Source organism: Equus przewalskii, chromosome X (assembly GCF_037783145.1).
Source record: "Equus przewalskii isolate Varuska chromosome X, EquPr2, whole genome shotgun sequence".
NCBI classification, from domain to species: Eukaryota; Metazoa; Chordata; class Mammalia; order Perissodactyla; family Equidae; genus Equus; species Equus przewalskii.
The window spans coordinates 108,797,666-108,811,827 of NC_091863.1; the positions used below are offsets into that span (position 1 = coordinate 108,797,666).

At 40.7% G+C, this 14,162-nt stretch overlaps 1 protein-coding gene and 1 long non-coding RNA gene across 7 annotated transcripts in view; one reads left to right on the top strand and one right to left on the bottom strand.

Moving 5' to 3' along the window:
• ZNF449 (zinc finger protein 449) overlaps positions 1-2,960 on the top strand; it is a 29,958-nt gene extending 26,998 nt beyond the window's left edge. For all 5 annotated transcript variants that reach the window (XM_070606175.1, XM_070606178.1, XM_070606180.1 and 2 more), the window contains one exon: positions 1-2,960. In XM_070606175.1, coding sequence (XP_070462276.1) covers positions 1-884 — 884 coding nt within the window. In that variant the 3' untranslated portion in view covers positions 885-2,960.
• Positions 974-14,162, bottom strand: part of LOC139081164 (uncharacterized) — a 27,557-nt gene continuing 14,368 nt past the window's right edge. For both annotated transcript variants that reach the window (XR_011536249.1, XR_011536248.1), the window contains exon 4: positions 974-13,966. This is a non-coding gene — a long non-coding RNA (uncharacterized lncRNA). The remainder of the gene's footprint in view (positions 13,967-14,162) is intronic.

Here is a 14,162-nt window from a genome sequence, read left to right on the forward strand (position 1 = left end):
GTTTTGAGATTGGGATAGAAAATGAAGAAGATCCTTCAAAACAGAAAAAAATGGAGAATATGTATCCATTTATTGTTACTTTAGAGGGGAATGCTCTCCATGGTCCCATTTTGCAAAAAGACTATGTACAGTTAGAAAATCAGTGGGAAACCCCCCCAGAGGATTTACAGACAGAGTTAACAAAACTTGTAGATCATCAGAACCCCTCTGCAGGAGAGAAACCTGAGAGCTCCAACTTGGAAGAACCTCTCAACCCTAGACCCCATAAGAAAAAGAATCCAGGAGACAAACCTCACCGATGTTCTCAGTGTGGAAAATGTTTTGCTCGAAAGTCACAACTTACAGGACACCAGAGAATTCATTCAGGAGAAGAACCTCACAAATGCCCTGAATGCGGAAAAAGATTCCTTCGTAGTTCGGACCTTTATAGACACCAACGACTTCATACAGGGGAAAGACCCTATGAATGCACTGTGTGTAAAAAGCGATTCACCCGGCGGTCACACCTTATAGGGCACCAGAGAACCCATTCTGAAGAAGAAACATATAAATGCCTTGAGTGTGGGAAAAGCTTTTGTCATGGATCAAGTCTTAAAAGACATCTTAAAACTCATTCAGGGGAAAAACCTCATAGATGTCATAATTGTGGGAAAAGTTTCAGTAGACTGACTGCTCTTACTTTGCACCAGAGAACTCACACTGAAGAAAGACCTTTTAAATGTAATTATTGTGGGAAAAGCTTTAGACAGAGACCAAGCCTTGTTATACATTTAAGAATTCATACGGGGGAGAAGCCGTACAAGTGTAGTCATTGTTCTAAAAGCTTCAGACAGAGAGCAGGCCTTATTATGCACCAAGTCACTCACTTTAGAGGACTTCTTTAAGAATTGTTAAAGAAAACAGATCCTACAGAAATTGACACTAACTCAAAAAAAAAAATCTTAACCTGCAGCAGCCTGTTTATCTTGGAAGAATCTTTTTGTTTGAGCTTATAAGAACAGCTTTTTTTTTTTTTTTTTACCATTTTAAAAACCCATCTTCCAAGGCATATGAATTCTAGAGTATCCACCTACTCTTGCAGTTTTCCTAGATTTGATTTGTTCTGTCTCTACAACTCTTATTTTTTTATTACAATGAGAATTTTTGGTCCCAAGCCAATTGTATCATAGATGCAAGCATAAAGCGTACAAATGATGACAATCCTTTTCAGGGTAGGGTCAGTATAATGGATAATTATGCCTATCTGACATATCTTTTATAACAGCACCATAATTACTCTACTGTCATTATTCAAGGTGATTATATTTGTTCAAAGCTTTATATGTGTCCCAAGTGGCAAGAAAGGAGGCAGTATATTTTGTCAAATAATAAAAATGTGTCAGGAACACATGGATGAAGAGGATTTCATTTGCCTGGTAAGAACTGGGTTATTTCCGCTGAGATTTTTTTATGTTTAAGGAAATGAAGATTTTAACTTTTACTTTTGACTTTTGCAAAGTTTGCCAGTCTGCGTAGTTGGCAGTCTGAGGTGATGCTGTTTAGTTGATGATTTAGTTTGTTCACAGAATAAGTAAGCTGGATGTGGAAGAATTCATTTGACAGTTGAAGTCATACAAGCAGAATCTCATTTAACTTAGATTGGCTGGGGAACCAGTGTCCATTGCTTTTGACTCTCCTTTGCTATTCAACCACGTGTCTCTGAGTGCTTTTTAAACTTCACCCATTCTTTAATTCAGTGTCTCCCTAAATGTGTGTCATAGAGCACTTAGTTCTGCAAGATATTCTGCAAATAAGTTTGGGAATCCCTTCCTGCTGTTTCTCCTTTCTAGACTCGCAGTGCACATCAGCACATGAGACTGTCTGAGAGGTCCTCCAGGAAAGGTGGGAAAAGCACCTCTTTTGGCTCAATGTTGCAAGCCTATTTGACTCCAGAACTTTTTTCATGCACGCCTAGTAATAACCGACAGAACTAAGTATTCTGCAAATACTGCTTGGCATACCTTGCCTTTAACAAATATTTCTATAGCTATCAGTATAGTCTTGTTGCTCCCAAGCCTAGTTATCTTCAGTTGTTTCAAGGGTGTTATGAAAAACTTTTTATACATATATGTTTTTTATGTAATATATACACACACATTCACATATACATACACACATATTATTTTAAGGAGGTGAGGGTCACTAATTCAGATAATTTATAAGTAGCTCAGTGATTCTCAGCCTCTTTGAATTTTACTTATAATCACACACACACACATTGCTACTTATATAAATGTTTTCATATAATCATGGTAATGACTCAAATTCCTATAGCAAGGGAAGAACTCTCTTTGTCAGTTAAAGCTGTTAATACATGAAAATATTCATTCAGCCTAGTTCCTTGTTATAAAATACAATAGGATATTCAAGTATTTTCTCTTTATGAAGATACCAGTCATCCTTTCCTTAAACTAGAACTAGGGAAAGTATATGTTTTCTATTCCATTGAAATTCTTGGAATTGATATTTAATATAAGTGTTTTGGGGGTATCTACCATGTGCCTAACTAGTCCTGTTCTAGGCCTAATGGAAACTACTAAAGAAATTAATCCGTGGGTCAGGTTCATAAAGAGTTTATAATATCTTTAGTTAAACAAGAGTTGGGAAACAAATGGAGAACAATGCAAGAGAGTTTGTGATTAAGTGCCAAATGATATCAAGTGCTAGGGCCAGGATGTGTCTTTAATTCTTGTCATACAGGTCACTGTATGATGCTGCTATAAGTGTGGGGTTAAAACTGAGATCCCTGTAGCAATAAACATGTAACGCGGGAGGAGTCTGAATGTAGAGATGAAAAATACGGAATGTAATGGCTTCTCTTTTCTCTCTTGTGGAACTGCATTAAAACCAGAACAGTGCCTTAGAATGGATGTGCCCAACTGCTCTGTATCTATGCAATATTTTAATAAAGTGAAAACGTATATGCTCTTGCTGCTTCCATCACATTAACTAATTGTTTGAACAACTTTGAGCTGCTTCCTTGAGCAGCGGCAACAAGCACCGCAGTGGAATCCTGCCCCCACCCTAAGTTGGAATCACTTTATTCTCTGAAACCATGGTGCTGGATTTATGCATCATTTTTAGCATCTAATACAGTCAATTTTAGCTAGTAGGGTTAGTTACAATCATAATATGAACTGCATCCTCCCCCTCATCTACATCATAAATTCACATGACTGGATTTTACAGGGTAGAGAACATCTATTATTCATTTCTTTGTTACAGCATCCTATATGTAATAAGCACTAATAAACATTTGTGGCATTGAATCAAGAAATAATGTGAAATAATTCTTGGAAACAGGTATCATAGAACATGGTGTGGATGTGCCTAATTATACTTCTAACATTTCAAAAAGATAAGGGCAAAATGCGGTACCTACCTCATAAGCACTGTGAAGATTAAATAAAATATATTTTGTCCAGGCCCTACATAGTATAAGTTTTCAATAAATATCTAGCAAATTGTATTTTAGTTCTTTGTTGCTTAATGATAAAGTATTAAATGCTATGAATTTTCCTCTAAGTATTGCTTTTGTTAAATTCCATAGCTTTTATATATAATGTTTGTGTTAGGATTCTCCAGAGAAACAGAACCAATAGGATATATATGAGGAGATTTATTATAGGAATTGGCTCAGACAGTTATGAAGATAGAGAAGTCCCATAATCTGCCGTCTGCAAGCTGGAGAACCAGGAGAGCTGGTGGTATAATTCAATCTGAGTCCAAAGACGTAAGAAGCAGGGGAGCAGATGGTGTAACTCCCAGTCTAAGGCGAAAGGCCTGAGAACTAGGGGGCTGCAGATGTAAGTCCCAGACTCCAAAAGCTAGAGAACAAGGAGCTCTGATGTTCCAGGGCAGGCAAAGATGGACATCCCAGCTGAAAAGGAGAGTGAGAGAATTCGCCTTTCCTATACCTTTTTGTTCTATGCAGGTCATTAACTGATTGGATGATACCCACCCACATTGGTGAGGGCAGGTCTCTTTACTCAGTCACTAAATCAAATGCTAATCTCTTCCAGAAACATCCTCACAGACATGCCCAGAAATAATGTCTTACCAGCTAGGTGAGCATCCCTTAGCTCAGTGAACTTGGCACATAAAATGAACCATCACAATGTTATTGATGATTTCGAAATTGTTTTTGCAGTTTTCATAATTCCCCTTTGACCCAAGAGCTGTACAATGTTGCCATTTTCTTAATTTTTGGTTTTGCTGCATTGTGATTAGAAAACGAGGTTCATTCTTTTTCTGCTTTTAAAGTTCATTTAGGTTTTTCTTAAGACTTATGTTTGATAAAATTTGGTAAGTGTCCTAAAGACCCTAGAAAATAAGGATTCTATTTGTAAGGCACAACTTTAGAATACAGCCTAGGACCTCTCAATTACTTTAATGTCTTTTGGAGTGTCCTTGGTGTTTGTGAAAGGGCAGTAGCATAGAAGAGATCGGGTTGCTCCCCATTCTGCTTCCCTACGTTTTTGTACTCCCCGTTTCCTTGCTAAGAGGTTGTTGGGGGATATGTTCTATGTATGTTATACAGCAATTGTTCATAGCTGCCCCGCTATCAAGGCTGGCAGTGAAAGCAGGAAGCTGAAGGACTTAGGCGAGACCTAGCCTCCCCACACCCAGCTGAGACAGCTCTCCCTCGAGATTCCGTAGTGGTCTGTCCTGAAAACAGAGAGAAGTTGCAATGCGCACTTGAAGGTTTCTGTAACAGGCCCTCTTGAATCATCAGGGCTTGTTTCACAGCATGCTGAGGAGGTTGTCTAGGCCAAAATCAAGGTACCATACGGGTGAATCAGCCCCCAAGTGGCTTGCCATCAGGTAGGGGAGGAGAGATATTACATTTTGCCCGCTTGCACCTGCAGTCACCATGACATTCCGAAGAGAAACAGTCTTGGTCAGCTCCAGGAAACTGCGAGGTGAAATTGCATGATCTTTCTTCCTGAAACCCTCTCTCTCGTTTCTAACGTTGTGATATGAGCTGAGTAATCTCATAAATAACCAAAGCTCACCCTTTAGCCTTGGGCAGCCTCTGCTTCTTTTCCTCTGTAACAAATATGCAATGGACAGGAAGACAGCTCATCTCTTAGTCTCTCCTTAGCCTGAATAATGTTTACTCAGCCCCCTAATTCTGAAATTTTAATTACTGGAATTAGGGGGTAGTGGTAGATTCTTTTCTCACCAGAGTGGTATATAAGTTAGTCTCTGTCCAGCGTTTTTCAGATTGCATTGTCAGACAGGACTTCTCAGAGATCTAGCAAGACCTAAGTTCACATTTTTTAGGGATCCAAAGTTATTAAAATATTACATACCTTTCCACTCAATAACTGAAACCCATTACAATCCCCAACAGACATGATACATCGATTTTCAAAAACAAAATTTTGTCTCCAAAGATTACCTGGAAACCTGATTCATATATTAGAGAACCGGTTTACATTCAAAAGGTATATAACTACTGAGTCACTGAAGAATTCCTCTAGATTTTTATTCGAAATAAACAATATGAGTAGTCCATGTGGATTCAGACTTATCCTTCAACCACTCCAGCTGCTAAAAAACTATAGAAGTTGACTAAATGTCTCTCTGTTGTGTCTGCAACACCTTCCGTGAGAGTGATGAATTCAAACCAGGATGTTCCCTCTATCTGCTTCAGCCATCTTCAGGTTCCATTCTGACCTTCTCTATGCACTGCATTCCGAACAATAGAATCTCCAAGTTTTGGAGTCTGGTTTTCCCCCTGGAGGCCATTATCTTAACTTCCCCGCGCCACTACATTCCCATTCACCTTTTTAAAGGCCCCTGAGATTAAAAGCATCAACAAGCTCTTGGATTAATACAGCTGTACCAAGATCACACCCCATACACAAAGGGAGGAGTCACTCCTGTTGGTAAAGGTGGGACTGAAAATTCAATTCTTCCATGTGATGCCAGAAAGCCTCTTAGTACAAGTCATTTGCTTGTAGTAAAGGTGTATGTTGCTATAGGATTTACCTGCCTAACATCTTTAGTATGAAGTTGATGTGCCCTTAAGAAAATGGCTCACAGCCCAGCCCAGTGACGCAGCGGTTAAGTGCGCATGTTCTGCTTTGGCGGCCCAGGGTTCGCCGGGTCCCGGGTGCAGACATGGCACCGCTTGGCAAGCCATGCTGTGGCGGGTGTCCCACATACAAAAGAGAGGGAGATGGGCATGGATGTAAGCTCAGGGCTAATCTTCCTCAAAAAAAAAAGAAAGAAAATGGTTCACTCTACTTTTTTTCCTCTGCTAAAAGCCATTGGCTGTTGGTAGTCTGAACCCATTTGTTATTTTGGTCTTCTTGGAGGGGCACTTGCATTGCCTCAAAGGAGCATTGCTTACCTGAACTTTATCTATGAAGGCTTGAACAATCCTCTGTATTCCACTTTACCAAACTTAGTCAAGGTTTCCCTTTCTTCTCTGCGCCTTATATTGTGATGACCTTGTTCCCTCAAGGACTAAACAGTACATGCTTTAAAGTGGACTTGTAGGATTTGAGTGTCTTTTGATTTGAAACCACATCACATAAACTTGTACAGAGGTGGTCTGCTTCTGGGTCACCGCCTAATGGTTCCTGGGCTCATTCTATTTAATTGGAGCTCCATGTGATGTAGGGATTTAGTAACCGACATCAAGCATGTGCCATTTCTGTAACCTAGCCTTTTCCTGCCTTTGAGGCGGCCGCCAGGTGTATACCCTCTTAGGCATTCAGGAATAGCAGGGGTTAAACAGCCATTCTGGAGACCTGATCTAGGAGAGTGCGGGGCATCCAGTTTCATCGACAGATGCCCATTAGGATTCGAAGCTCGCAGCCTGGAAAAGGGTAAGGTTTACTGTGAGGCACAACAGGAAGCTGATCTTGGGATAAGTTTAAGTTAAAAGCGAGATAAGTATGAGGATGTTCAGTGGAGTAAGTTTAAGGTTGAATGTGGGACAACAAGAATGATGATAATACCTGCAGCTGTTACTGATCAGGAGACAAGAAACATTAAGATAAAGACGCAAATAATGTTAATGTCCACTGTGTGACAACAGCATAAAAATGACTGTTTCGGGTCCCGGCTGGGCTGGGAATCGCTGCCGTGCGTCAGAGCTGACATGGAAACAACAAGGGGCCACCTGCGCCTGGTTGCTGGGCAGCAGCTCTGCTCCCAAGGGGCGGTGGACTCGTTCTCTCCACCTCCTCCCATCTGTGATCAGTGACCAGGTCCACTGCAGAAATCACATCGCAGACAGATAGATGAAGAAGAAAACAGAGAAGGAGCAAAGCTTTGATTGAAAATGTCTTAATGAGCAAATGTGGCAGGAAAAAAATATATTAAGACAAATGACCTTGGAAATAATTGAATCCCAGCAGGATGAAGCAGATTCTGTGTAACAGATTCTGTAACAGGTGCAGCAGATTCTGTGGCAGAGTGAATCTGCTCATATGCAGACTCCAGTCAAAATTCAATCCGTGCTTTAGCTCAGGTTTCTGTAGCTGGATCAGGCATCAGAAGAGGCTCCCCAGCTGTACCTCTAGTGCAATTCCCTTCAGGCAGAACGGTACAAGCCCCAAGAGTATTTGAGACATCACAGCCATCGGTTATTCAGTCACCACAAATACAAACGGTTCAGGTAGCAGCAGTTGCAGAGACAGACAAGTCTGAAGAATCAGAAGGTGTAAGCAAGTCTCCTAAATGTAGAGAAATCCTTTCACAGGGACCCTTTATAGAAAAATACTGAATGAACTTTTCTCTGATGTGCCTGGTGTTCCCAAGATTGAAGAAGAAAAATCAGAGGAATGAAGAATGCCACCTAGCATCGCTATCATGGCGGCACGAACCGGCATCTATCAGACTAGCATCATTAATACCTAACTTGTGTATAATGAAATGAAAAGTGAATGTTAAAATGAGAAATTTGTACTGATAGCTGTCATATGCTTTTGAAAAGTAAAATTTTCTATTGCTGAATGTAGAAGAGCATTTGGGGGAAAAATAAACAAGGGACAGTTTTTCTTCTTTTTATCTATACTCATCTCTTGGAAAAGTTTAAAACACGGTTTTTGTTGTCTTTATGATGCATGCAAACATGTTAGGATACAAATGTCTGGGTTTCTTTCTTGTTGGCTTTTGTTACCAACAATTATATGTCATACTTACTAACCTAAAATGAGAACATTTGTTTTCTAAATTATGACTTCAATGTAATTCTGTTTTCACTACTCTCTACTGAGTTAATTTGTGCTGCAGTTTTTTCCTAAAAGAGAATGGAAAAATGACTTATTTTCTTAAACTATAGCAATTGGACAGATCATTTTGTTTTAAATTTTAAGCACCAAACAGATACGGTCACGTTTACTTTTTAAAATGACTTACATGAATTATATTAACGTTCAGAGTGAGACAACAAGCATAGATGACACCTGGAATAGACTTATGGTTCAGTGTTTGATAACAAGCATATGGATCTAACGGATGGAATGATTTTAAGGTTCAGCGTGAAACAATATACACAAAGATGACCACTGGAGTAAAGTTAAGATTGAGGTTGAAACCACAAGCACCAAGATGGTCACTTGTTCAGCGTGAGACAAAAGCAGGACATTTTCACTGGGTAAAGGTATGATTCAGTGTGAGGCAGCGAGCATGAAGATGACTGCTGGAATAAGGCAGTTCTCAGTGTGAGAAGCAATCCTGAAGATGACTGCTGGACTGAGGGAAAGGTTCACTAGGCAGCACAGCAATTAGATGGCTGCCCAAGTTAGATTATGTTTCCATTTAACACAATCAGCATAGTGATGAATGCCAGAATCAGTTTACTCATCAGTGTGAGACGGAGAGCATCCAGCTGACTGCTGAATGAGGTTAGATTTGGTGTGCGGCAACAAGAAAGAGGATCACTGGGAATAAGTTTCAAGTTCAGTGTGACCCAACAACCATGAGTGTGACAACAAGCTAGAAGTTCACTGCAGGAATGGGATAAGGTTCAGTGTGACACAATAACCAATGACTGATAGGTTATGGTTAAGGATCAGAGTGAGATAATAGCATGAAGATGACTGCCAGCATAAGGTTAATGTTCTGTGTGATACAGCAATCATAAAGGTGGCCATTGGATTAAGGTCATTCTTCAGTGTGTGACAAAAAGCAAGAAGCTGAGTGCTGGGATAAAGGTATAGCCAATGTGAGAAAACAGGCATGTTGATTACTGCTGGAATAAAGGTACAGTTCAGCGTGACACAACAAATATGTTGATGACTGCTATAATGAAAGTTCAGGGGCCGGCCCCGTGGCCGAGTGGTTAAGTTTGTGCGCTCTACTGCAGCAGCCCAGGGTTTCGCCGGTTCAGATCCTGGGCGCGGGCATGGCACCACTCGTCAGGCCACGCTGAGGCGGCGTCCCACATGCCACAACTAGAAGGACCTGCAACTAGGATATACAACTATGTATGGGGGGGATTTGGGGAGATAAAGCAGAAAAAACAAAAGATTGGCAACAGTTCTTAGCTCAGGTGCCAATCTAGAAAAAAAAAGAAAGAAAGTTCAGGATGAGACAGCAAACCTGAAAATGACTGTGGAAATATGGTAAAGGTTAAAAGTGTGACAATTTGTATGAGGATGTCTGCTGAAATAAGGTTAAGGTTCAATGTGCAACAATAAGCGAGTAGATGACTTACAAAGCTTCTGAGTGAGGGAACACGCATGAAGATGACCTCTGGAAGAAGGTTAAGTTCAGTGTGAGACTACAATTACGAAGAGGACCACTGGAAAATGGATAAATTTGTTGTGAGACATCAAGCAGGAAGCTGACCTTTGGTATTAGGCTACTGTTCAGTGTGAATTAACAAACCTGAAGATGACCGCTGGTATAAAGTTACAAGAGTGTCATAAGGTTAAGTGTCAAACATTGTCAGGAACATGATTGCTTGAATAAGGTTAAGGTTGAGTGTGAGACAACAAGCATGATGACAACCACAAGAATAAGATTACAGTTCTTTGTGAGACAGCAAGCATGGTGATAACTGTTGGAACGAGGTTAAGATTCAGTATGAGACAACATGTGGGAAGATGACCAGTGGAATAAAGTTTTGCTTCATGTGTGATATCAAGCATTCGATTGAAAGCTAGAATAAAAGTGAATATACAGTTTACAATGAGAAGCATGAAAATGACTGCTGGAGTTAAGGGTCACTGAGGGAACACAAACAAGATTACTGGTGGAATAAAGTTAAAAGTTCAGTGTGACACCACAACCATTAACATGGCCACTGGCATATGGTTAAGGTTTAGAGTATGTCAACATAATATTACCGATGGATTAGGTTAAGATTCAGTGTGACACAACTACCAAGAAGATGCCTGTTGGAATAAGGGCAACATTCAGGTGAGACAAGAAGCATGATGCTGACTGCTGGAATAAGGTTAATGTTCAGTGTCAGATAACAACGGTGAGGATGACCACTGGAATAAGTTGCAGTTTCATTGTAGGACAACAAGCATGAGGATGAATGCTCAAATGAGGAGAATGATCAGTAGGAGACAAAAAGCATGATGATGACTATTGAAATAATGTTAAAATTCAGAGCACAATAACAAACATGACGATGAAGGGTGGAATAAGATGAACGTTCAGATAATGCAGCAAGCATGAGATGGCTGCTGGAATAATTTTAAAGTTTCAGTGGAGATTCCGAGCAAGAAGATGGCTGCTAGCAAAGTGTAAGGTTCGGTGTGTGCCAACAAGCATGAAGATGATGACTGTAATAAGGTTATAGTTCAGTGTGTGACAGCAAGTACAAGGATGAACACTGGAATAATCAATCCCATCTGCAAAATGGAGATAAAAGTAGTACTTATCTCATAGGGTTTTTTAGAAGATGAAGTGAGATGGATGAAAAGAGCTGAGCACAATTCTTGGTCCTAGTAAGCTTTAAATCATTGGTAGCAATGGCTGTTTTCTTATGTATCATCACCTCCACCACCAGCAGGAGCGCCATTATCACCATCACAGTGGCCATTTCCAGCAAGTTAGTGCCTCTTTCAAAATGACTGTTGCTGCGTGGCTTCCTCCGTTGGCGAGGTTTAACAGGAACCCTTCTTCTTTCAGGAATGTATATACACACAGCTACACTGTTTTCAGTGGCTAATGTTTCCCATCTGTGGTTGGGACCTAGGCTCCAGAAAAACAACTTAGTCACTAGGAGGATTGAAAGTGGCACTCAAGGTGGGAAGTACAGGCCTGAAGTTCCCGAAGTGGGGAGTGGAGAGTGCCTTGCCTCCACCTATAAATCTGGGAAAAAATAGGACTTCTCTTCTGTTACTTGCACATATCCTCACTTCACAAGGAGCCTGAGAGAGGCAGACACTTAGCCAAGGGGCAAACAGTGAAAACAGTAAATTTGATCTGTTGGGTAGATACCATATTTAGAGAAGGAATGAAGTTACCCTGAGTGGGAGGCTACACAGGTTCCTTTGTGTACGGTGAATAGTCCTGCTTCTCTTTCTGCTCCTTTCCCACCATGCTTCCAGCTGGCATCTCTTACCTGTCTCGTCTAGTGGAATCCTCGCCCAAACATCAATCATTGTGTCATCAAAGGGAGAAGGATCCAAGCAAGGTCTGACTCTGGGAGGAGCGCTGTAGCAGAGGCTCACAGGTCTACTCTTTGGAAATCTCTCAGTTACTAGGCTATTCTGAGCCACTTTATGCAACAGTACAGCAGAGACACCTAGACCTTCTGCCCAGTCTAGCTAGGGAATGAGGAAAGTCCAACTAGAAATACACTAAAATTCTAACTGTGGGTGTAATTCCAGGTGGATGGATTTTGGATTTTGGGTGTAGACGTCTCTAGACCTTCTACAAAGAATTTATTACATCTATAATTTGAAACATCATTTCCAAAAGAATAAAAATTGAGCACATCTAGCTTTTTTGTATGTTGTGCCTTTTCATCAAGTATTAGCAAAATTGTCTCCTACATAGATAATCCATAGAGTTTGAGTCTATGGCCTTCCCTTAAAGTTTCAATGATAAATCATTCTCTTTCTGATAAGGATAATAACAAGGAAAAGAAAAACACACTTAATCCAATAATTTGTTTGATGTGGAATACATCGCCTCAATAATTTATAGCAAATTAACATTCTCACCAATGAGGAACCGTTCACTGAACAGAAGGCACATGAGTAAAAGGACAAAGGCTGGCCTAGGAGTCAACTCCTTGCAAATGATCCAAGGAGCCATACGCTACTGTCAATTCCAAGAGGAGTCACCTTCCCTTTCCCGGGGGGAAGGGGTGGTTTTCCAATTCTGGAGATTGCCACCAATTAGAGTCACCCTTCTTGGAGTCCTCTGCCTTGTGACCTCTTTTTCAATACCAATTCTCAGTGGGACTGCTGATTAAACCAAACAATTCATTGAGGACTTCCCCCAACCTACTACAATAAAGACACCCAAGATGACTGGGTTTCTAAGGTAAAAGAGGTTTCACAGATGTATTTTACTTCACAACTTTCTTGGTCTAGCAAATAAGCAACACTTTGGTCAAGAGCCAAATATAAATCTAGGTAGTGAGTGGCTGGCCCTTGGTCACTATCAAAGCCCTCATTGGAAGTTCTCATGGTGGAAGAGCTTGGCTGCCATGGCTCATAAGTGGTCTGGGGTTAAGCTTTTTCAAAATATATGAGGCCTCAGCTTTTCACACCTGGAAAATAACAATGATCTCCACCTTCCTAGGCTTTTACATAATTTAACAAATTATAGTAATAAATCAAAAGTCTTTGAAATGTCAACATGCTCTACAAAAGTGAGGCAGGCTGTTCAGTTTCTAATCAAATAGAAATTTAGGGTGTTGGACCTTCGGTGTGGGGAACAGCTGGCCTCATGGGTATACAACCTGTGAATTCAGAGCCCCATGCTTGGTTTAATTCTTTCCTGTGAATTCAGAGCCCCATGCTTGGTTTAATTCTTTGCTATTGGTATCTTGAAATTCTTAGTTTTTGAGGAAGAGATCCCTCATTTTCATTTCACACTGGGGCCCTACAAATTATGGAGCTTTACCTGGTATCAGGTGCACGACACCACCTTGTGAATAAAACCTATGCATATAGAAGAATACACTAACCAGAGATGTCTACTAAGAATAAGGGTGAAAAGTCTCTTTGAGAACATTTTCTAATAGTTCATATTTATATTTAACAATCCCTCTGCTCAAATTGTCAAGTCTTCACCTGATCCTCAATGAGTTAATCACTGCCTGGAAAAGAACTGACTTTATATAGGCAAGGAAAGAGCAGAAACTTTTCTGGCACTACCAGTTAATAGGCACTCTCTGTTCTGCACAGTGTACTCATCCTAGAAAGTCCAGATAGGCCCTGGTTGCTGAGCCATATAGACCTCCACACACATAAGGTGTCTAACTGACCGGAGCAGAACCCATCTCAAAGCAAGGAAAAGCCCGGGGTCCTGAGCCACCTCATGCTTCACAGCAAGATTACAGAAGGCTGGCTTCCAACGAGAAGCTCATGTAATCTCTGAGGAAACTTGCTGGCCTTAGGAAAGGAAACAAACAATTAAAGGAAATGATGATAAAGTCTGAAGAGCTTAGGGGGTTGGGATGGGGACAAGGGATGGGAAGACAGTCAGGTAGGAGGAAATGCTAATCTAAGCACCAAAATGTTCTGCTCCAAAATATGGATTAAGGATATGGGATACTAATGCCTTGAGTACCTCTGTGTGCTGGGCACTTTACAAAGATATACACACTTGATCCTCATAACATCCCTGATAGCAAAGTCTGATTCCCATTTGATGGCTGAGGAAACTCAGGCTTGAAGATGAGATTTAGTGAGAATGAGCCAAAGATCTTTCAGACTCAGATACTGGAGATTTATTGTGAATGAGACATGGTTTGTGGTCCCAGCAACGTCTACAAAGCAAGAAAATGGACAATTTATCAAAGGTAACGATGTGGAAGAGTATTGTATCTATTACTTAGATTGCTGGCCTATGCCTCCACATGCCTACTCCACCACTGCAGGAGAGACTGGCAGACCACCACTCCCTGCTCCCCACTTGGTCCACGTGTCCCATCTTTCCCCTTTTTCATAGATAGAGTTGGCTTT